The 25,836-nt window shown below is 35.9% G+C and overlaps 1 protein-coding gene across 1 annotated transcript in view; it reads left to right on the top strand.

Moving 5' to 3' along the window:
• The window catches only part of LOC141486663 (uncharacterized), a 40,143-nt gene that overhangs the window by 5,014 nt on the left and 9,293 nt on the right, over positions 1–25,836 (top strand). The window contains exons 3-5 of the mRNA XM_074185048.1: positions 2,790–3,104; positions 8,478–8,587; positions 20,846–21,029. Coding sequence (XP_074041149.1) covers positions 2,790–3,104; positions 8,478–8,587; positions 20,846–21,029 — 609 coding nt within the window. The remainder of the gene's footprint in view (positions 1–2,789; positions 3,105–8,477; positions 8,588–20,845; positions 21,030–25,836) is intronic.

The following is a 25,836-nucleotide window of genomic DNA, read 5'->3' as shown; positions in this document are numbered from 1 at the left end:
TAAGTAATATTTTTATAATTCTCAATCCTGGAAATAACGGAAATATCAGTTTTTGGTCGATTGTTGTATAATTTGGTATGATGAAATAGCATCTCAATTCATTTACCGTCTTAAACGCGTAGGCTTTGCTTGGTTTCTATGACAGAAAATATGAATGCGTTGTTGCTATCTGTTAAGAACTGTCAGACGTTTATGAAAATATCAAAAATGTTTTCAAATTATGAAAGGACTGATATGCTATTTAGTTATGTAAAATCAAATAGAAATCTTCTTTTGGCAAGGAATATGTATGTGGAGCTACACCCTAATCGTCGTATTCCGAACATCCAACTGTTCAGACGATTAGAAAAAAAATTGAGGGACTATGGTACATTTGACAGAAAGAAAACAAGAAAATGTGTGGTTACTGGAAGAGTGAGGAATCGAATAAATGTTATGGGTAAGCAAATATTATCACATAAAAATGTATACAGTGAATACATTTTTTTTTTTAATTCAGGATTGGCAAGTTACAAAAATTATGCTAATCAAGATTGTTCTTTACGAAAAATTGCCCACGAAATGGGGATTTATGTTGAATCCACCTGAACTATTTTCAAAAAGAACAACAGGATACGCAAAGTTCATCACCTCAATGAAAGGGATTACGAAAGGAGAGTACGATTTGCGAAGTGGTCAAGACGTTAGAAATAGGAAAGTTGAAAATATTTGTGAAAAAATAATATGGACGGACGAATCAAAATTCACGAGCAATAGTTGGTTTAACAGAAATATGCATTATAGGTGGAATGACATAAGTACAGATATCGACCATCTCAAACAAAAAAAGAGATGCATGTATTAGTATTACACCTGTTATGCTAGAAAATTGCCATGGAAATTGTCTAGATCGACAACTTAAGTGCATTAAACAAAGAGGTGGTCAATTCTAGCATTCAATAAAGATTGTCATGTAGCTTTTATTTTCCGTAATTTCAGAATATATTCTTCAAAAATATATCTATCGACGTGCCCAAACAGATTTACGTACCATACGTTCCTTCGGTGCAAAAAAAAGCAAATCTGTTTGGGCACGTCAATAGATATACCTACTTTCGAAGAATATGTTCTGAAATTTTTGTCGACAAACTATTTTTGATAAGTGAGAAATTTGATATGCCATTGTGGATGAGTCTTTCCTAGGCATTCGGTATTGTTCAATGTAGGACGTTTCAAATGACATACTTTTTACAAGTCATAAAATTTTTACCGAGAAACCAATTTTCCAGTTCCCATACGCTACCTGTTTCGGTACAAATGAATTTTTCCTGAATAATATACTCTTTTTTTTATTTTTTTTGGTATTAATGCTTGTATAGGGACAGTTGGCTGATATAATGAGTTTATGTAGAATGCTGACTCATTTATTCGACATGTTTCAATAATATATCGTGTTTTTAAAATGATAACATCAAAATACAAGTAAAATTCTTAATATTTGCAATCTGGCAACACTGTTCGCAAATCTCATTCTGAACCCTGTTCGATTGTCCTTAGTTATGAACTGTGAATGAAAAGTTATGGGTGAGTTCACACAAATTTTTCCGTGTTGGTTTCAGTTTTCCCAAAAGTTCATGATGAAATAAATTATTTTTCTGTTTGATTGTTGTCTCTGATGATGATGGTTATTCCAAATGGAACGCTATAAAAATATCGCTTTATCAATACCTGTGATGAAAAAAGACAGGTCCGTATTAAAAAAAAAGTTAGTGGTGGCCATGTTGACAGGAAACGTTTTATCAAATATTCATTATCAGATCGTCACTGTACATCCCGAGTACAATAACATTTTTGTTTTCTATTTTCTAATATTCTCCGGAATAACAATTACATTCGAAAAAAATGAAAAACAGCATTTTTGGTTTTCCCCGTATAACTCAAGAGGGCGAGGGTAAATTTCCTTCGACCATTGTATTCTTCTCGATAGCAGTTACCTCTTTTTCCATTTGATCGTCTTCGGATCTGTTACGGTTTAGATTGTTTAGAATATAGCAATATTACCACATCATAAAAGAAACGGCCTGCATAGGTTCTTCGTTAGATATTTTACATAGCTCACTGGACCAAATTATGATTTTGCATAGATTACTCTTGAGCCTTAGTACATTCCCTTGCTTCCTGTGTTAGTATCGTTTACCACAAAATGTTAATGTTTTTAAAAAACAGTTATTGAAATCCATCCGCAATGCTAGATAGAATAAAACTCGGTAAGATAATATCAATAAATATAGTATTTCTATGTTGTTTTCTGCTTTTTATCATTGTATTGGAGCTGCACCTATATTGCAATGTATTTTTAATAGAATATGTCGTTATTTTTCAAACTGAAAATGTTTATTTTCAATTTCTATGTTAGTTAGATGTTTTATATAATATTATGTATTAGGATTACCTATTTCAATCAATATATTCTTCTTCTTCTTCATATATTTTCTCTAAGCAGGAACTTGTCATTGCATTTGCAACTTGTCTTGTTGATCTGTCTTTTCCTTCATCTGTAGATGGTTGATTTTAAGGACATATCATCGAATGCAGCTGTGAGTTCTTTCAACTTATATTTTGACACAAAGTTAATTGTGTTGAGCTGTATATATACTATTGTCCACTGGTCTTGATATAATAGTTTGCTTGTCAGAGATATGTCCCTAATACAAAATACTTGAAGCTCTTTCATGACATTTGGTGTTTTATAGAAATAGCATAGCATAGCACACATGATTAATCTTCAACATACTGTGTTCACATCACAGGAAACAGAAGTCCCCGTCACAGCATCGGCCCAACAGAAAACAACCGAAGTCCCCGTGGCAGCATAGCTCCCGAGTCGATTCCTTTGCGAACGAGTCCTCGAGGTAGTATAGCGGGGGAGTATGTTCCGACTGGGGAGAGGAGTCCACGGGGAAGTATCGGCCACGAAAACGGCGAAAACAAGAGTCCTAGGGGAAGTTTGGCCCGAAGCACCCTTCTGACGGAAGATTCTGAGAAAAGGAGCCCTAGAGGAAGTCTGACACTTACGTTCCAAGAACCTTTGACGAGTGAAAGAAGAGCTAGTGCGGATAATACAGGTGAGAAATTTTATACTCGTTTGAAAGACCTATTGATGTTATGAGCTAACTTATAATTTGTAATCATTTACTTACTTTGTTTTTTTCTTTTCACATACCTTTCATTTTGTTTCACTGTAAGTTGACGTGTTAAGTTGTGAAACAGCATGAGCTGAACTTCGCCTTTCATCGGCAATTTTATAACTTCTATACGATGAATAAAAACCATTAATTATTATTATTATGTGTAGAACATCATTCAAATGTCTGCCATGGCATCTTTGGATGGAGCGCATCTGAAACGATGGCATATGTTGTGTTTTCTTATCAGTCAGTGGGCTATGTTTGAAGACAGACAGTAAACAAATCTAAAGAAATCAACTTCAAATGTTCAAGCCCGTGTCGGCTATACCTACACAGTAGGTTGAATGGACTGAAGCCTATCAGAAAACAACTACTCCAGTGGCTAATACCACGAACGGTGTTGGATTATATCCGACAGGCGTCAGTGCAGGAATCTTCACAGAAAATTTCCTGCATATGCAATTGGCAATACAACTGAAAGAGTCGACCTTCAATTTTGGAATGGGCACACTCGCAGACTGGTTTCGGGCTCCTTAGCCACTAACGGACATCGAACATTGACAAGTTATGGACTGCGAAAAGCCAAGTTCTTGTGAGCGACGCAAAATCGACTGCATCGGATTCTCCTGCTGACTCTCAAAGACAGCGGCGATGTTTTCATCAGATCTTGCGTTTCAGTGGACTCAAATTTCTCCACCAAAAATGGGGAGCAAAGAGGAGAGTTTGTTTCACAACAAAATAAAAAAAAATATTGACATCAGAAAATGTACTTTTTCACTCGATCAGTATTCTTTCTTTCTTTCAAAATTTTTATTTGGTTTCGTTCTTTCCAGAAATCATTGCACTGGTTGAAATATTTCATTGTGTTATTTGGTATGAGTATGTTTTATCCAGTTGTTTCCTTTTATGAAATTAGCTGTTTCTTCATATTAATGAAACTGGAAAGTTGCATGATATGTGACCAAATGTTGAAAGTTTTTTTGTATTTTATAGATAAACACATTTGATTTTTTCAAAGGTGAAAGTCTCATGTTGATTGCATTATTCTGCAATAATGCACAAGTTTCTCAACTTCTGAGAGTTGTCGTTCGTATGGGGGCGACAGCTAATTAACGGAAAACAGATTTAAACAGATATATATGGAATGGGCAGGAAAATTAGATGTTTTATATGGACTGAAATTTGCATCTGAAAAATTATGCTTCTAATTGTTTCAAATTATCTTCGTCAAGTCTAATAAGAAAACAACTCCACATATTTTTCCTACTTTTTCGATGTGTATGTTGAATATACTTTCCTTTAAACGTCACTACAGTGGTTTGTTTTCGTAAATTCTATTCTCCTGAAAGGATTGGGATGGTGTAGGCAGAAATCCAGCGAATCGATCGAGTGTCTTGTTCACACAGACTAACAGCTTTCGTGGAATATGTCCCCGCAGGCATGTAAATTCTTCTGGAAATTGGACGGAACTCATTTTCTGGAGCGTAATACCTCGTCCGCCCACAACAGAGAATGCGTTGTTATGCTGAGGACTGTCTCTAGACGTTTACAACGCTGATATTAAATAGAAATTATGAGTTGCCCAAAGTTTGCTTATACCGCATGTACCCACAAGAAACCTTGAATTTCAGTCAAGAGGGAATTACTGCGGGCATCCTATATTATGCTACGGGGTATCAAAAAAGTCGTTCTATCATGAAATACTACAATTTTTTAATCAATTCTTCTGAAAAGAAAAATTCAAATAGCTCAAACAATTCGTGGGGAATGTTCACTCAAATTCAAAATTCCTCAGAAATCGCGTCTCAATCTTCGACGATGTTTTACATCAATAACATTTTTCTATGAATGGTTGTCTATGAATGGTTTTGTATATTGTTGATGAAGTTGACGGTTTTCTTTGTAATTATCAACATTCTTCTCCAATGCATGTCTATTTGGGCGAAGGCATATATTTACTATTTTGGCGAAGGCGAGATTTCCTATTTTGGAGAAGACCTCGATTTACCATTTTGGCGGATGCACCTTTTTAATTTTGGCGAATGAACTCGGATAACGTTTCTCTTATTCGAAAAGCTGCATGCAAACAATTCCTGGGATACGTTCACTGGTGTTGAAAATTTCTCAGAAATTGCGTCTCAAACTTCAACGATGTGTTATATCAATGATATTTCTCCATAAATGGTTTCCTTTGTAGTTAATAAAGTTGGCGCTATCCGTAGTAACTATCCACATTATTTTTCAAAGGGTGTCCATTTTGGCGAAGGCGTTTTTACAATTTTACGAATAAGCTCGAATAACTTTTCCCTCATTACAAAAGCTGCATGCAAACAATTCGTGGGGTATATTCACTTATGCTCAAAATTTCTCAGAAATTGCGTTTCAAACTTTGACGATGTAATATATCAATAACATTATGTTTTTATGAATGGTTTTCTACGAATGTTTCTTTATATGTTGAAAGAAATTGACGGTATTCGTTGTAATTATCCACACCATTCTCCAATGTATGTCTATTTTGGCGAAGGCGCCGATTTACAATTAATTTTGGCGAATGTGGTAATTTTGGCGGATGAGCACGAATAACCGTTCCCCTATTAGAAAAGCTGCATGTAAACAATTCGTGGGATACGTTCACTCATGTTCATAATTTCCCAGGAATTGAGCCTCAAACTTCAAGGATTTATCTACTTTTTTCAAATCGTGTATATTTTGGCGAAGGCGATTATTTGCAATTTTGGCGAATGAACACGAATAACCTTTCTTTCAATGGAAAAGCTACATGCAAAAATCCGTAAGGAATGTTCACTCACACATGAAATTTCTCAGATAAAGCGTGTTTCAAACTTTGACGATGGATCTCATCTGAAAAGAAAAATTAAAATAGCTCTGTTCCTCAAATTTCCAAAGTGACACAAGGCTGATTAAAATGAAAGTCTTCGTTCACAGGGGCAGGTATTTACCGAAACCTTGTAGTTGGTACGTCGGGTGTGATGAATGTTTCGAAATTCCATTTCGAAATAATTATTATTGGATTATACGTACTTGTATATATCTCTCTTGATACAGTCTTCAGACTTATCTGATTTCTATAAGGATTAGGTCACATTAATCGCATGAGTATTTAATAAAGATCTTCCTGATTGTTTCTCCAGAGTATATTATCAAGGTGGATATTCCTGATTGTTTCTTCAGATATGTGTATCAAAATTAGCAAATACATCATCACTTTCCCGCAACTCTTGAAGATTTCTTCTCAGTAAGTATTTCTTCAATTTCGTATATGATTCAGGAAAAAGCTACCAGTTCTACTCTGTATTTGGAGCAACCATTGAGCTCCATGACCTACATTCGACGTGTCGATTGGTTATGAGATATGGGGAAATTGTGATAACATATTTGCTGAACTCATTCGCTTTTACTCAGTCTTCTGTCGCAAGAGTACAACTGAAGGTTCCTCAATGTTCTATTCATCACTAACTTTTTGTATTTCGTAATCTTGCCTAGGCTGGGTGAACTGAAAGATTTCCCTTTCCACACCTGTGTGAATTCCTTCATTACAATGTTCATTTCTTCAGATTGTGTAAGGTGGAAATTCTCATAGAGATCCAAAGAGAAACTCTCATTTGCTACAAAGAAAATGAATTTTGTTCAATAATAAGATATTAACTCTCTGTTGTGAAACTGATCAACATCCACTAGCCTCTGGTTCAGATGAAGCTCTTCCCATTTCACTCAATAATGTGCTAATGGACTAACACTGTTGTCCTGTAGGCTCTTCAACTTGCACATTTTTGGCGACAAGGAGCAAAAACCCAGGCAAACATTTTTTCCTAGGAAGATACCAGTGGTGGAACCGGACATGAAAGAACCATTACAAACAATTCTTCTAGCTACGTGGATTGATTTGTTGGGTACCATGTTTTGGTACAATCGATCGTTAACAAAATCACAAAGTCACCAAGAGAATTTTGGCCATACCTCAGCAACAGCTGAGGCTGTAAGATTCTACAAGAAATAGATTCATTTGCCTGATGGAAGATACAAGAAAACAATTCTGACAATCTTGAACATTGAAGAAACTTCCTTTCTTCCTACAAATTCTTACTCAGCCCACTGATTTCACCGAAAGCGATATAGATTGAGAGTACATGACAAATTACAATTACCATCTTCCATTTGAAAAATATCGTCTTTGTAAAATCAATTTTTGGTAGTTTTTCCGAAAGCAACGTATATGACAGCTCTCTCACAAGCACCGCTTTCAGAGCAATCTGTAGATTTTATCTAGTACTTCGCATCTTCTTTGACAAAATTGAAATGGAAACGTTTATCATCGATGTCATATTCAGAATAACATTTTAAAACTAATTCTGTAGTATAAAGAAATTGAAATAAATCTAATTCGAATTTTTAGTCACCCTGTATGGAATAATTCAAAATGAAGAAATTATTTGAGACAGAGCAAATTTTGTCATCAATCAACTGGTTAAAAAGTTTGTTACCCTTGATATCTAAATCTTAAGATGATATTTGTATCAGACATTATACCATCATGATCCAGGATTGCCTGGCCCAACAAAAAAAACACAAAAATTTTGGGAAAAAATGTATACACGTATCCCAGCCACTTTTAATGAGTTTGACATCGTTTTTGTGATAAGAAATGTCTTGTTTCTCAGACTCACCCAGGGTAGTATTCAGTTCAGCTTTCATATTGGTTGGGCTGAGGACTTCCAAATGAAAGTATTTTCATTTGGCCAATTATCTCCATTTTCACAAATTCACCAAAAACGTTCGCTATTTATGGCTGCCAAACAAATACTAAATAACGCAGCGTCTTCAAATTTGAAGCATACGCTTTATAGTTTGTGTTCTTTCTAAAACTGTGATATTTTTTGAACAACTACCGCCATCTCTAGGTCAAGCTGGGTACTTCTGGAAGCAGCCTAGTATATGCTTTAACACGATACTCGAATCAGTTTGCTTGTTTACGTTATTTGGTAATGTAGTTGAAAGTCAAATCATTTTCAGTTTTACTTTGTTGATATTGATGTGAGTGCAAATGAAAAAAAGGAGTTCTTTAAATAAACTTCCCCATCAAGTATGACACTTTTTCATCATATTGTATATGCCTCTGGAAAGGTACCGTGACTATAATACACGTAAAAAAGTAACTCTGAAGTTTTGTTTCGTGTCTTCGTATTCATTCCCAACAATTCTCAAGTAAGAATTCACCTCACGATCAGAAACTCCACTACATCCGACGAAGTGTATCTACTTAAAGACAATCATTTTTTTACTTTCCAGGAATACGAGGTCGGAGTACATCGCCTTACAGATCGGCATCAAGAAGTACAGTGAATGTGGGATACGGATATGAAAGCGGATCAAGGAGAGCGAGTAGCTCAGTTAGCCAGGTGAGGGAATTTTTGATAACAATTTTTGCATGTTGCTTGGGTTTTGGAAGTATTGTACACTATTGTAGATATATGGAATTTATTTTTTGCTACGGCATGCTAAATGATTGACATACATTTTCGTTCAAGGAACTAGCTTTCAATGGGTTTCCGCAGGAAGAGTTTACAGAACTGTAACACTTGTTTTAACATACAATAACTTTCCAGACTACACATTGCATCGATATTTGAAATATTTGAATACATTTTTTTTTTTGACAACTCCAACTTCATTCTATAATCTGGAACTTTCAATGGCACTGTTTTTTCAAGAAAAAAAACAAGCACTACAGGAGAATCCTTAGGGCGCTTTAACAGCGGTGCCTGTGCGAAAGTAGCGGTTCACATTGGATTTGAATCGCTGGACATTGAATCCATCTGGAAAAAAGTTTTCAGGACCTTTATTTCATATAAACACAGTTTTACAAATGAAAGAATTCTTAAACAATGAATTTCGAGGTGTACTGAATTGAACATTCAAACGCTGAGCAGCTACAGTCCGTTGCGTATTTCTGATATGTACCGTTTTTGGTGGAATCAAATGTGCCAAGTCCCGTGAAGGTATCTATAGAAGAGAAACAAATCTCCAATCTTTCTTCGATGTTCCAGACTATCACAGTTGCAAGTGATGTTTGCATCTCCAATCAAGTGGATGGCTCTTTTCTGGATAAAATCCAGCAGCTTCAGGGAATGCTTAGGGTGGAGCTCCATACATGAGAACAATACTCCAAGACAGATCTGATCTAAGCTTCATAACGCTTCAAAAGTTGCTGAGGTGTGTACAGTTTTCTGATTGGAAACATTGTTCCAAGCTTTTGAGAAGCAGCCTTTGCAATTCCAGCGACATGATTGTTCCGAGACATATCGGTGTCTATTCTTACCCTCCTATGGAAGCAGAAGGTGGAATTGTCTATCCTGGCATTATATCTGGTTTGAAGACATTTATTTTTTTGAGGAAACCGATACCTGTTTTTTTTTATATATGCAACCTCCTACTGCCGGGGAAGATGTGTATCCGCAGCCGAAGTCCTGGAATCCAAATGAAATGACAAGACAAGTGTGCTGTCGTCAGCAAAGCAACATATTGGATTCTTGTTTTTTTTAATACGTTCTTGTTATACAATGAAAAGAGGGTTGGAGACGATATTGCAATATGGATCTCTGGGGAACACCAGCGTTGGTAAAAGAATTCGATAGATATTATCATCATAGCATCAAAGTCTACTGAGAGAAAAGCGGCTGGTCTACAGTTATTTGGAAAATTTTTCCTGCCGTTTTTGGGAATAGGCTGAACACGAGCAATCATCCAACAATAAGGAGAAACCCCTTTCTTGTGAGACAGGTGTTGAAAAGTCTGCAAAATACTGGCGCGAGTTCATTTGCGCACCTTTCCAGAACAATGACGGGCACTTCATCAAGGCCAGACACCTTATTGATATCGAGCTGTTTCAAAATTCGCCTGACTGGATGCTGTCGAAAAGTAATTTCCGGCATTGTGGATTCTAGGGTCAGAATAGTGGGGTAGTGCCCAGAAAATCGACTGTGGAGTGGGACGCAAATTGTTCAACTAGTGGATTCGTTTTTTCTATGTTTTTCCCACTTGTGTTGTTGGCGGAATTGTGGATTTCGTAAAGTTTTGAATAACAGTTTTAGCTTCCGACCAAGAGAATCTAGACCCGTTGAAATTGGCAAGCAGTTTATCTCTAATTCTCTGATTGTGAAATTCTTTGCTTTCATTCATTCTAAGTTTGCACCTGTTGCGAGCATTAACTAACATTGTTTGATTCTCGGCACTAGAATTTTCGCGTCACTAGGCGAGGTATTTGGAGGCGACAGCTTGCTCGCAATTTTTGTTGAACCAAGGTTTGTCGCTAGAAATACGTTTCATTGAAAAAGGAATATATGCACCCATGGATGATAGAATGAAGTTCGTGACTTCAAAAGCACAAGTTGATGAATCAATAAAGCTGAAACAAACATCTAGCGAAAATGGTTCTGAAGATCCTACCACTCAGCAGATCTGTAATGCCAAAGTTTGCGCGGCTTAGATTATACCCCAACACTCACACTCAACACTCACTCGATACTGAAATGAGTTTGTTGCCAGGAGATCCCAATAGATACCTTACGGTGACTGTGTGAGTTTCGGGATCGTTTGTTAGTGTCTTGTTTACCTATATCCATTTGCTGGCCATAACATTGGGCATTTAATGTCAACTTGGTATATAAACATGCTTTGTTTATCGGTTATCGGTTATCGGTTAAGAAGATAATGCCTTCTCTTGTTGAGGCTAACGGTATTCTTGTCAAGACGAGAAAAACATTTTCTTCAGACTAGTCGAGACTACACGGGAGAAAGCAATTTCTTCTCTTGTCTCGATACTTATTTACGAAGAAAAATAACTTCAACATTGATAGCGAATTTAGTCTCTGCAATGTGAAGGGAAGTTTCGTCAAGGATCTGTTTGATACTGAGAAGACTCTTCAACAGGATTAACAGATAGATGATAACATTCCCACGGGGAGAAGGAACTTATATTGTAGAACTGTAGAAGAGAATGTAGAAGAGAATTGATAGCATGAAAACTTGCTTCAGTGAGGGCCATTTCTTCAAACGGTCATACTATACAGTATACATGGAAAGTTTAAAAAATAGGGTGAATGTTCGAATTTCGTGGGCTATTTAAATTCGATTGGCAATTTTTCACACTTGCCTCAAACATATAGATAGATACATAGCACGTTTTCGCCAACAGGTTTACGACCAATTACATGAAATGTTAAAGAGAAGATGCTGAAGGAATAAGAAAGTTAAATTCAATTGTCATATTACTTACATATATAGAAGTTACCCCAGTTCGGGCAGACTGTGACGTCATCACACCAGCAAGGTTGCTTCTCAGCTCGCCATACAAGGCAGACAGATCACCCAGTTGACCAGAGTACACCAAATTGTCACGTGGTGCCCTGTCACCCAGCGGTGAACAAATCGGAGTGTACCAAATTGTCACGTAGCGTCCTCAAATTGTCACGCAACTTGTCAGCTGATCAGAGCACACGCTTCTGCATCTCAGAACATCATGGCGAGATATTTGAATCTTCTGTGGACATAAATAATTCAAACAGACGACCAGGCGTATCCCTCAACAAGACAGACCATCCAGTCACGTGGCGCACTTTCCTCAACCTGTCACTTTTTCCGGCTCTCCACACCTTTGTGATGTCTCAGCACACGTCATTGGGGAATTGAAAGAGAATTGATCGCTGGTCATCAGCGTGATAGGCTATGTCCTTAGACTCGACACCACCGTGAGATATTGGAAGTAATTGTGGAATAATGATAGTGATAATCTTATGTCATCGGTTTATACCTCGAGATCTAGAATTGGTCCTCGAATTGGGTCCTCCATTTAGTCATTGAATCGCTCTTCGAATTAGTTATAGTCCCGATTTGAAGGTACATCAACACAATTGGCGCTTTTCAATGCTGTGTGCCAGATCTTTGGTAGATATGTTCACTCTTCTTTATTTTGAAGTTCTTTTGGGAGTTTGTGTATTTCTACGGCTTCTAAAACATTCAACAGAAGGGAAAAGAGAACATATCTACCAAAGATCTGGCACACAGCTTTGGGAGGCGCCAAAACGAAGTCATGAATCAGTCTTCACAATGTTGAGATGAAAGAGCTACTTTCATATAAACATTGAATCGCACGAAAGAAAAATTCTTTCGAAACAAATACTTTCACACGAACACTGAATTAAACAAACACTTTTCTCTACTCAGTTCGTATTGCAAACATTCGTTATGGAATTGAATCAGGTATCATTCACAGGATTATTACACAATATACTAAATGAAATGTTGAAATTTCACTTATAATTAGAAAAAAAAAGGTGAATTACCCAATCATTATCAGAGAAGTTTCTGAGGATGTCGGCATATCGGTTGGCTCATGCCATGTAATTTTTTCGGAAATTTTGAGCATGAAGTGGTGGGTGGCAGCAAAGTTCGTTCCAAAATTGCTGAATTTGACCACGGCGATCTAGATTTGCTCGAAAGCGTCATAACCAACCAACCAACTCAGTTGAACGCCTGTCCAGAGGCATTATCATCATGTATTCTTTACGCTTCAGCTTACTCTTCTCTTACTTCTTCATTCCAATCAGTGAGATAACAATGACTTTGTACATTCCTAAAATACTTTCAGTTATCCGTGAGTCTTCGAATGGAACTGTTCACATTATCATTTGAATTCGAAGACAATCGATCAGTTCATTCGATATAATCTTCTTTGAGAATACTCTCCCTGAGAATAGCTCACAATTTCCTGTTCCGACGAGAATCTGGAAAGACAGTTTGATTTGGGTTTTACTTTGCTATGTAAATTTCCAATATGTTTTTTTTGACGTCGGTTGCGAACAGCGAACTTGAGATGATTCAAAGGATCTTTGATCCCCGGAAAATACGAGCAAATGCAGTTTCCGATACTATTTTTAGGTTTGTTCGCCGTTTATGAGAATAGAAACTGGGATTATTTTTCAGTAGAAAGACTATGTATTCATTAATGTATTCAGATATAACAATCAGGCGACCTACTTGTTTCTCTCATAGTTTCATATCAGTTTGTGAGTACAATTCAGTTGAAATATTCTCTGAAAGACATTTTTTTGTTTAGTAATCAATACTACTTACTTTTTTTTCCGAAGTACTTGTATAATCTTCCAAAATCAATTTATATGATATCAGAAATTGCTTCAGTAGCAAAAATCAATTGAAATAGTTTCGATTACTTATAGTCGAGGTATCACTAATTAATATTCTGCATTGCATCCTAGATCCATTCAATATCAACATACTTTTTATCTATCTTGAATAGTTTCCGAAATATTTGCCATCAAAAATAAAAAGTTGCATTTGCAGGACATTCCATAAAAATATATTTCCGATTCATGTTATATTTTTTGTTTCTGTTATGGAACTTCTAGAAACGAATGATAATTTGAATTCGTTATTATTCCTTCCCTACAGTATACATTTTATGAAAAATTGATGAACGAGAATTGACCAAACAATTATTTTGAATGGAACTCATCCTTTCCCATTATTTTATCGCAATCAGTATTTGGAATAATGATCACTTCCTTATAATTCTTATACCTAAAATGCATAGTTATGATATTCCGATTCAAAGTTGATGACTAACACCCACGTCAACGAAATGCAAGATCTGCCGAAAACATCGCCGCTGTCTGTGAAAGGGTGCAGAAATCCAAGGCAGTCAATTTTGTATCGCTCACAATCAATCAATCAATTGAATCAATCAAATTTATTCAATTCACATCAATATAAAATATATACAATCACAGCTTATTTTACAGAACTATAAATTACATCTATGAAGGATCGTGCCTATCTCAGCCAAGTTTGTGTTACAGCCACGAATCCAATACATTGGCAAACTGAGATAAAACTACTTATTAGTTCTGGAAAGTCCTAGAAGGACGACCAAAATGATGAGCAGTCTTTTAGCATGATAAAAGCATCAAATACGAAAACAGATAAAGAAACAACAGCTTGTGACCTTGTATTGAGTGATTGCAGTATGGTGAATCAGTCAACTATCCAGTATTGTTTCCAATCTGTGGTAGTTGTGTTTGATAAATGTTTTCAATTCTATTTTCAATTTATACAACAGAAAGTATACAGTTTTCTTACACTATATATTCCACTCTTTTCATATAATGCTTTAGTATTATAGCATTTATTCTTTCTGAACATAATTTTTATGAGTGAGTTTTGGATCATTTCTAAAAAAAGGTAAGGAACATTTGAACATTCCTCCCCATATTATTAGACAATACCGTAAAATGGACTTGGCCAGGGCATCATATAGAGTTAGCAACATTTTTCTACAGACTATACTTCTGAGCTGATGAAATTTGTAACTGAGCTTACGTAGTCTTTTCACCGTATAGTCAATATGATCATTCCAACGGAGGCACTGATCCTCTAGGACTCCTAAGTATTTTATTGTATCAGTTTTTTCTATGAAGGAACAAGGGCAAAATAGTCTATCGTTTTGGCAAGTAACTTTATGGATTTCAATCTCTGTAATAGTGGGCTGATCCTTCTTTGTTGGGGAAAATGCAATACATTGTTTTTCTGATGTTGACACTGAATAAATTATTACATAGCCAAAAGTTTTTGCTGTATCATCCGCAAAAGAAGTTATATTACCTTCGAAGCCCCCACTGAAAAAATATTATTTATGTATATTAGAAATGAGATAGGGCCGAGCACCGTTCCTTGAGGTACACCCCTAGTTACTAATAGAGGTTCACTAATCGAATCATTTATTTCAACTCTCTGAATCCTGTTAGACGAATAATCCTCAAAGGCCTTAGCTAAATCTAAAAAAAAAACAGTATTAGTTTTGTCTTCATTTTAAAAAGAATTGTTAACTAGACTATTCACTTCACAGATGGCTTTTTCAGTGGACCTGTTTTCTTCGAAACCGATATTGAGAAAAAAATTATTATTTTCTAAGAAATGCACCACTCTCTTTTTTATACATTTTTGCAAAATTGTTCATGAGTGTTATAGGTCTATAATTAGTTACAAGTTTTTTTTACCCCAGACTTAAAAATTGGTACTGTACTGATTATTACAAGGAGGCTGGTATTTCTCCTACTACAAGGATTAAATTTGATATATGACAGAAGGGTATAGCAAAGTAAGTGTGATACTTTTTAATAATATGAACAGAAATTCCATCAGGTCCAGGGGATGTGCTATTTTTGAGTCCAGCTGTAACATTGATTGGTTCTTGATTTGTTATCGGTTGAAGAAATAATTAGTTGCACATGTTTACATGGTTTTCAACAAGAATTTTGCCTTTCGCAAACCACAACTTGGCGAATTTCGCTTCGTGACTTGGGCCTGCCCCGTACAAAACTCAATTGACTGAGGAACTGAAGGTAAATGATCATAGACAACGATGTGTGTTTGGTCTGGATGTGTGTTTTGTCTGGAACAGTTGACAACTGACCCTAATTTTCATTGAAAAATCATCTTCAGCGATGCGGTCCAATTCTGGCTGAATGAGTATGTAAACAAACAACATTTGGGACGATATCAATCCACATGAGATCCAAGAGCATAAAAAAAATAACTGTTCGGTGTGGATTTTGGGCTGGAAGCGTCATCAGTCCATGTTTCTTTGAGATCGACGTTGGCCAGGCCATCACTGTCAACGCCGAACACTACAGGTCGATAATCACCAACTTCTTTTGGCCTGATTTGAGGGCATGGTAATCTCACGTGGAGGTGATGTGAACTGGCCACCGAGATGGTGCGATTTGACCCCGTTAGACTTTTTTGCGTGGGGTTTCCTTATGTCGCAGGTGCGTGCGAGTAAATCACATACCACAACGGTCCTGAACGCCAACTTAACCTATGTCATCGGTCACATTCAGCAGGAATCGCTCAATAAAAGACCTTATATCTTCCTTCTGCAATATCTAACGCAGTTTCCAGGGAGTCGATGGAACACGATTCATGATTTTATCTCTGAAATTGAAATCTCGGTTTTTCGTTATTGCGTGGATTCAAAATGAGATACCTTCAGTTTTGAAAATTGACGCCCTTCACTCAGAAATGACACAATTCACTTCCTTCAAATTTTAACGGGATTTCTGTCGACATTCGTCACTTGCGTCTTTGTTATATTTCGAACGAAGTTTTGAATTGACTTAAACTTCGTTTATGCCAGTTCGTAAACTTCAACGCCGAACTTAAACAACTTTCAACGTTTTATCACCAACACATATTCAAGATTTTTTGTTGGGAGAATAACGATAGATAAGAAAATTTTGGATGAAGTGTTGCTTTGAAGTATTTTTTCTGTAATAGATTTATCAATGATTAAATGAAGTGGAGGATAATGAAAACAGGCTATATGTGGAAGCATCACATTTTCAAAATATTGAATATAAATATAGAGTATGGAATGGATATTGAAAAACAAATTAATGTGACGTAAAATGGAAATGAATAGAGGAATGAGTTGAAAACAAAGTGAAATGTCAATGATACCCAAACAGTTAAAAAAAGAAAAAATTATGTTGAAGAAATGAAAAAAAAAATAAGAAAAACAGTTTCAACTCGAGCTACTTTAGCACCTTTCCATTAGATGTGTGATGGAGTTGGCAGATAATAGATGAAAATCTAGAACATATGAACCAGAACACTTCACTGAATAGTTTTACAAAACCGCAACTCTTGTTTCGCTATACGAAGGCTTCTTCAGGCGTGGCTTCTCGCACAAACATTTTTTCTCTGTTACTAATTTGAAAGACACTCAAAACAGGTGATTTTTCGAAAGCAAGTGTTAATGAATTACAATAAACTGAAAATAAATGAAAAATCTCCGAAAAATGTCCTCTAACCTAAAATCAACCAGATCGAGCGTTTTTTCATATCTACCTCTTTACTCAAAACCGCCAGGTCAAAGTTAGGATGTACCACCCTGTATACAGGGTGTTTCAAATGCAATACTCACCACTGGGATCTTGGAAACTAATTGAAATACGAAGATTATATGATTGGGGTTAAGTTGTGCATTTATCTGACTAACAATATGCCGTTGAGAAATTATTACTACTCTATCTTGATGGAGTAGTATAAAGTTAAAAAATTTCTTTCCCAAAGAAGATAACTTATAATACATCATTGAAAAGGTAAAATCTGGTCCTATTCAAAACAGAAAGAACTGAATATAGCGCTCATGAGTAAAAATAAAGTTGATGATAGTGACCGGACGACAAAACGTCGGATAGCAAATCTGAAAACACCATTATGTAGCAGAAAAAAAGTGGCAAGGTGGAAGTGCAATTTATGCTATACCCCCCTGCCATTTTTCAAATTCAACTTCAGTTGTAGGAGAAATACCAGCCTCCTTCAAAGAATCAATTATAGTAACTATTTTTTAAGTCTGGGGATAAAAAACTTGTAACTAATTACATGAACAATTTTTCAAAAATTTTGGAAAAATTTATATGAAATAGAGTGGTGCATTTCTTAGAAAATAGTAATTATTTTGCTCAATGTCAATTTGGTTTCAGAGAAAACAGGTCCACTGAAGAAGCTATCTTTAAAGTAGTTAATTCATATTACTGGAGTTTTTTCCCAACACCAAATCGTTATTTTTAACACCTCGACACGTGTTTCGATCACCAAGTGACCATCTTCGAAGAGGAAGATTAAAACTATTTACATTTAGTTAACAATTCTTTTCAAAATTAAGACAAAACTGCTGTTTTTCAGATTTAGCGCTGTGGTCTTTGACGCGGTGGATCACAATAAATTCTTCAGCATTTACATGATTCAGGTATAAGAGGAGTAGCGTTAAACATTTTTGCAACGGTGCTCGGCCCTATCATATTTCTAATATACATAAATAATATTTTTCTAGTGAGGGACTTCGAAGGTAATATAACTTCTTTTGCGGATAATACAGCAATAACTTTTATCGGGAATACATGGGAAGAAGCTCATAGAAAGGCGGAGGTAGGTTTAATATAATTTTCCACCGGCTGAGTAATAATTTATTTTAAGTGTCAAAGTCAAATGATCCAAAACTCACTCATAAAAATTATGTTCAGAAAGTAGAGTATGAGTGGTAGAAAGCCAAAAACTTTCTTTCCCAAAAATTAATCACTCCCAAAAATATAACCCCTTCAATTCAAATTATCATTATTTTTCGAAAAATTGGAGATATTAAAAAAATAATTCTTATCATAATCGGATTTGATTTTGATGTTTCTAAATTTGACTTTCAATTTGTTACACTCAATGACATTTTGTTATTGTATAAGTCATTGAATTTTTGGCAAAAAAAGGCTTTCACAAATGAAGAAAAAAGAGATATGACACAAATTCATTACAAATATGATAAAAACAGTGTAAGGATATCGGAAATGTATTTAAAATTGTATCCCGAAAGACGACAACCACATCGAACTATGTTCAAGTTATTGGATCAGAATATCACCGAGTTTGGTTCGTTTGAAAAGCCAATGAAAAAATACGGAAACAGAATCGACAATTAAAATTTCATAAATGAGTCGTGTATGAGAATTAGATATTGAAAATAGAACTCTTTACAAATAACAATAATTAACTAAATACAAAAGTAAATCACAGCAAATGCTCAAAATGCTGGCCTTGTTCATGATAACACAACGGTGCCCTTCTTTGAATATTATTCACTGCTCGATTAATTTTCCTCCCTCTCAATCTCCGAACTCTTGAACAATGCTGTATTGAAGGTCACCAATATTTTGATATTCTATCTGACCATAAACTTTATTTTTCAGTGTACTCCATAAGAATGTATCCATGACACTTAAGTCTGGAGACCTTGCTGGCCACCTCACCAGCACATTATTCCCTATCCATTCATCACTAAACCTTCCAGTCAAGTAATTAAATACTAGTCTTGTAGTTGAAATCAGATATTATAGTTAGCCATAAGTAGATCATGCAAATAGTCTTCGAAAATTGACATATATTGTTAGTCATATTGTCAGTGAGGTAAATGCGCAACTTTGCCCCAATTTAACCATCTCCGTATCTCTTATAGTTTCTGAGACCCAATGGTGAGGATCGAATTTGAAACACTCGGTATATAGTGAAATGAATAACTTTTGTTCTCATGGTATGATACATTTCAATCACTGCTTTCACAGTATGTACAAGATAACTGACTGACATGATATTCAATATTTCCCCTGAGTTTATTGGAATACGGTTAACATTTGATATCATCAGAAAAAATTGGTTTCAAATAATGATAATTTTGTTGCCCCATTTTTCTAATGATTTTAATTATAACCATTTTTTTTCCATGCCAAAGGTACACAATTGATATTTATATTTATATCGCACAATAGATGCATTGAAAAAAATAATCGACTGAGATCAAGAATATTAGAATATTCGTAAAAAAGGTCCTTTGAATTATGAGATTTTCGAAATTTCCGCATAAATACGCCTCTGGATTTTTTTTGCGAAAGTGGGAGAGCGTTTTAGATCTTCCTACTGTTTTTTGTAGGTATCTGACCTTCCACAATCGAAATAATAAAGATAAATATCTACTATATGAAATAATATGTTTGAAATCCAAAATAACCGTTATGCTCCTGAATTTCTCAGATGAATAACGTAGCTAGTCAAGAAGATGATGTTCCTAACGTTGATGACCATCTAGGACTATCTATAGATTATTATACTTTTCAGTTTTCATAACTGCTATAATGGATATTACGAATGGATATTCTGGTAAAAAGTTTCATAGACATTGAATGACAAATAAAATGGTTTGATGTTTATTCTCATGCTTCAGTGTGAATGAGAATGATACGATATCATTTAAAACTTGATCGAATATGGATCGAACAAAATTGCCCCCAACAAAGGTTCCTGAAGTACATCACATGTGATCAACTCCTCGTTACTTAGATATTCTTTGATTATTACAAACTATTTTACGATTTGACGGTTCAATTTGTTGATGTTTAGATAATTTTGAACCTCCAATTGACATTACTCGTAGATGCAGTAATTCGACGTTTCGACTTTGAAGCCATTCTCGAGAACATATCACTATACTAAGGTCCCAATGCCTAGTTGTCAGGGTTTTGTGACCTAACGTTGGAGCCCCAATCTGCCTGGCCCAATCTGCCCTGGCACAAATCAGCGACGAAACCTGGGAAGTAGGCAGATTGAGACCCTGTTGTCAAGTCACAGAACCCTTGAAGCGTGTCACTACCTGTAGAGTAGGCAGACCGAGACCTCAGTGGCCTCAAAGTCGAAGCCGAAACGTCGAAATTCTGAAAACATAAGTCGCGGTTCAACAATTATTGGAAATATCTGTAATTTTCAACTGCAGTTTAGCAATTTTTATGAGTTTCAACGTTTCTTCATAAAGACTCGCATTTTTTATTATATATCAATGTTAGCATATCTGCACTGTGTTTATTCTGCGATATCTTAGTTTTATAACTTTTTTTCTCTTCCTCACTCTCTTCTGCTTTCTGATCCGCTGCTTCTTCCAATCTTTCTGCTAAAGATCTAGATTAGAGTAGATCGGTGTGTCGCAAAGATCGACAATCAAAAAAAGGGTAAAACCGCTTGACTGACAGGTGGGCATGCTGCAGGTGTCCGGCGATGAGCAGCGACGCCTCTGCGCAGACCAGAAGTACGCAGAGACGCAGAGCATCGGCCTAGCCATTTCGCTGACCACCTACGGAAGCGTCGCCTATCAGCTGAAGGACGCCAACTTGGAAGCGACCGGTACCTGCGATTTCGTCTGCAGGGCCTTGAGCATCGTTAATAAGACTGGTGAGTGTTTCTTTTCTTCAACTCTTTGTAAATTCAATTGAAGCACACACTTGGTTCGGGAAAGACTCCTTTTCGTTTTTATTGACCTTTTCGGGGTCCATTCAGGGGACAATCAGTATATCAGTAAAAACACACCTGAAGAAGCCAGTGTACGGCAAAACTCGGGCTCTTTTTTTGTAAAACTGTTCACAATGAAGTATTTCATTAGTTCAGGCATCCATTGTCTAATATGATATGAATTGATTTGAAATCCCTGAAAGAATCTGTGAAAATTTAAAAAGGTTAGCTGAGAAATAACAATTAAATCAAGCAAAATAACGGACATTACAATGAAATGGAATACAGTACAATAAATCACAAGCAATAGCCAAAAAATGAAAGAAAATTGAACTACTAATACGAGATGAAAATTAAAAAATTATTAACAAGATTGTTAATATCCACAATCGTCTTCGGGTGATAACTGGACTTATTCCTCCGAGATCTGACTATTCATAGGTCATTCGAGCGCTTTCACTTATCCCGTATTCCCTCTCTCCGCTTCATCGGTTTTAGCGGGAGCTGACCGTTTGGCGGGAGTTGGTCGTGTTCCGCTCGATTAGAGGTTTCCATATGTTGCGTATCTTCAGGCTAGCTTGGCTAAATGCGTTGTTGGACAAGATATATGCGGCTTCTTTGAATTTTCTCCTAAACCAGTGTTGTTGTTATGTTGATGAGTTCAAACATGTTCTACTATTCCTCATTTGCTGGTTTCTCCTCGTGTGTGTTTCTTCTGCTCGGCAATGCGAACTTTCAATGACCTTTTAGTTTCACCGATGTATGATTCTCCGGTTCTCAGGTTCTGATGTTATACTTGGACCTAATTCTTCTCATTTTTTCTGACAATACTCTGATGTAGGAAAGTACAAGTACTGGTTGTGGTGACTTCTCTTTCTTGTAAGGCTCTTGCTGTCTTCTAGCTGAAGTTTATTCCACCAATACTTTGGAGTAACCATTTCGTTGAAGGTCGTTTTTGATGATGATCGGGGCTCACAAGAGGTCATTTTTTATGAAGATCGGGGCTCACAAGTTCCAATGACTAGGAGCTTCTTGTGAGCTTCTTCAATGGCCAGATTTTCAAACCACTCCATATATATGTTGGCTATAACTGGTGAAAGTTGCGATCCCATTGGCAGTTCCTCATCTTGCGTTAAGAATTCGTCCTTCAGTTGGAAGTAGCAGTTTCGTATACATCATCCTAGTAATTCCATGATTACTTGTATCGGTGAGTTTGTTCTATCTTTGAGATCCCCATCTTTGAATAGCTTCCTCTGTATGACAGGAACGTTGGTGTAGAGGCTCTCCACGTCGAAACTGGTCAGTTTATCCTGCTCTTTGACTTCGATTGCCCCTAGTAGTTCGACATAATGCCTTGAATTTCTCACAAAAGATGATGTTTTTCCTTGCAGTGGTTGAATTATTGGTAGTAAAAATATGGGCAAAGTTTGGGTGGCTGAATGTTTGGAGCTAATGATCGTCCTGAGTGGAACACCCTTTTTGTGGATTTTGGGTAGTCCATACAAGTGAGGTGGTTTACTGTGGTGCGATGTTTGCGACAATCTCTTTTTTTTTTCAAAAAATAGGCTTCGTATTTTTTCTCAGTCTGGTACAACTTTCTTCCAATTGATGCAGTAGGGTCCCTTACGATCTACGTGTATTTTCCTTTCTAAAGCACCTCTTCGATCTTCTGTTCGTAGAGATCAGTATCCATCACAACAGTAGCGTTTCCCTTATCTGCAGGTAAGATCTTGATGGTGTTATCTCTACGTAGCCCGTTCAGAGCTCTTCGTTCTTTAATGCTGATGTTGGAATTGGTTCTCGATTTATCTGTTCTCTGATTTTCCATCTGAATTACTCTGCTTCGATCTGATTAATCAGGGAACAGGTGAATTTCACTGCTGTTATTATTTCCAAATTGGGCACAGATGATGGTGCAATGGCAAAGTTTAGACCTTTCCTCAACAAGGATTCCCTACAAGGATTCCTCTATATCCGATGATGCGGAGAGAGAAAGAAGGGATAGGTAAAAGCACTTGAATGACCTATAAATAGATATATCTCGGAGGAATAAGTCCAGTTATCACCCGAAGTTTAATCTGGATTCAATTTTCATTTGTTGTTATTAATCTTTTAATTTTCATCTCGTGGTAATAGTTCAATTTCTTTTGTTGTTGCTTGTATTTTATTGTACTGTATTTCATTTCATTGTAATTTCAGTTTTTTTGCTTATTATAGTTGTTATTTCCCAGGTAATCTTTTTGATTTTGTACAGATTTTTTCAGGGATTTCAAATCAATTTAAATCATATTAGACAATGGAAGTCTGAACTAATGGAATGCATCAGAAAACATTGTCAACAACCTTCAAACTCACAATGAACTGTTTTTTGACAACTACAGAAAATAAAAATTATCAATAGAGTACCGTATATAACTAAAGAAAGGACTATCCTCGGGTTAACCCCAATAAGTTAATGCATGATATCAATATAATTTTCTCAAAGAAAATTGTTCAGTCCATCAGTAACTTGTCGTATTTAATAGTTTTGTATATCGAAAAGAAAACTGAGAATTTCATAGAATACTTATATTGACGTTTCGGAAACCTTAATCTGGTTCTGTCAGAACTGATGATCATCCATTTCATTCGCAGTTTTATTTTCAGGAAATGTTCCATTTTCCAAACTCTTTCGACAGATGTCGAATGAAATTTGAAATCTGAAGTATGTCAAAGTTATGACTAGCTGTCTTCTTTTGGTGTGAGGTTTTCAAACAGGGATTTCCGAATTTTAACAATTGATGACAGTCATCTTGTTAAGGCTACATCTGTGAAATCAGTCGTCATTTATTCAGTCTGTTTTTGCCAAATTACCATGGACGGATATAGCATAAAACAACACGTGAAAATAATAAAATTGTGTTATCAGAATGAGTATTCGGTTCGAACAACGTAGTGCGCTTTGTCCATTTTCCGGTCGCCATAATCGTTCTACTGAGAGGACCATTCGCAATGTGATAGATAAATTTAAGCCCACTGGTTCGTTAAACGATCGACCAACACCCTTACGTCGATGAAACGCGTACAAAATTCAACAGGAAAAATCGTTCCATAGAAACAGCCTCTTATCTCTTTCTCAGCAATGTATATCGCTAGTAACTTTGGACGCTAGTAACTTTGTTATAAGTATATTCTTTGACTTGTTGAAGGCATTTGACTCTGTGTCATGGAAATTTCTGTCTAATAAGTTGGTTGAACTTGGTCTTCCAAACAATGTGTAAAGATGGTTGGGCTCCTATATGGAGGGGCGCTGTATGTCAGTCAAATATGGAGGCACCATGTCAGATGAGCATGCTGTTAAACTGGGCGTTCCTCAGGGCTCAGTTTTAGGACCAGTATTATGCATTATAATCATCAATGATTTGCCTGAATATGTGAGGAACTGCCACATAATGATGTTTGCAGATTACACCACTGTTATAGTTACTGGACATACTATGGACGACGTGGTAACCAAAGTTAGTAACATTATCGATGAATTCACTACTTGTTGTGATCGCAACCGCCTAGTCTTGAACACCTCAAAATCAGTGACAATGAAATTTTAAACCGAAATAATAATACTCAAGATGCAATGTTCTCTATTGATGAAATAGATATGTCACAAGAAGTAAAATTTTTAGGAACAATTGTGGATGAAGCCTTGAGTTGAAATTCTTATTGTTGGTGTCTGCAAGAAACTCAATAAAGCATTTTTTGCAATAAAGCAGATAAAAAGATATGTAGATCAGAAAAGTATGATAAGCATCTATCATGCAATGGCTTTTTCACATATTTCCTTGAATATCATGTCTTGGGGGTACGGTTCGGATTTATTAGAAAAAAATCTTACAAGTCTCACAACTAATGGATCCTCTCACAATTTTTATATACGTCATGCTGATCAATTGAGAATACCCCTCCACAGGACAGCTAAATTCCAAAAAGCACCCCTATATAATGGGATCATCCTGTATAATAATATGCCAACTTCGATTGAAACTTTGAAATCCAAAAATGTGTTTTATAACCGTGTCGAACTCTTGCTCATTGAAAAGTGTTACTATAGTCGTCAGGAATACCTAAACGATAATTTAATGTATTTTGTATGTTATTTTCCGAATAAGTCTAATGTCAATGTCATAAATGTTATTTATTAGTGTTATAGTATGCTTTTTGTTTTTAATTAATCTGCCATATGTACATATTGTACCCATTGACGGAAATAAATCACTATTAATTTAATTATTATAATATAAGATATATCTTACTGACAAATGATTTTGTGAGTATGTTTATATTTTTATTCTTTTATGTATATACAACATATCGTTTTTATAGATTTACAAACTTTTTTTTATACTTCATTTCAACTATGTACTAAGGCTAAATGGTTTGATTTAATTGACGTACCATATGTATATATTATACCACAGTGGTTTAATAAATTATAATTATTATTATTATAGTTGTTATAAATCGCCAAAGCCCGCTTGATGCCAAGCATCAACAATGCCATCCAGTTTGATACTCCATTGTAAATTGGGGTAGTTTTCAAACAAGATTGCCCCCTCTCAATGGGGATGGTTAAAATCGAAAGTGGACAAGACACAGCCAACTTCTGCATATAATTCACGAAAAGATTTTGCTAGATGCTGTAGGCTATTAACACCCGATATTCTTTAGAATGTTAAGAAAAAAACAAAAATTAGTTTATAACAAGAGAATTTCG

The sequence above is a fragment of the Leptinotarsa decemlineata genome, unplaced genomic scaffold (assembly GCF_025532065.1).
Source record: "Leptinotarsa decemlineata unplaced genomic scaffold, Ldec_3_MD MMD2_tig00026361_RagTag_RagTag, whole genome shotgun sequence".
Lineage (NCBI taxonomy): Eukaryota > Metazoa > Arthropoda > Insecta > Coleoptera > Chrysomelidae > Leptinotarsa > Leptinotarsa decemlineata.
This window is presented reverse-complemented; position numbering and strand designations above follow the sequence as displayed.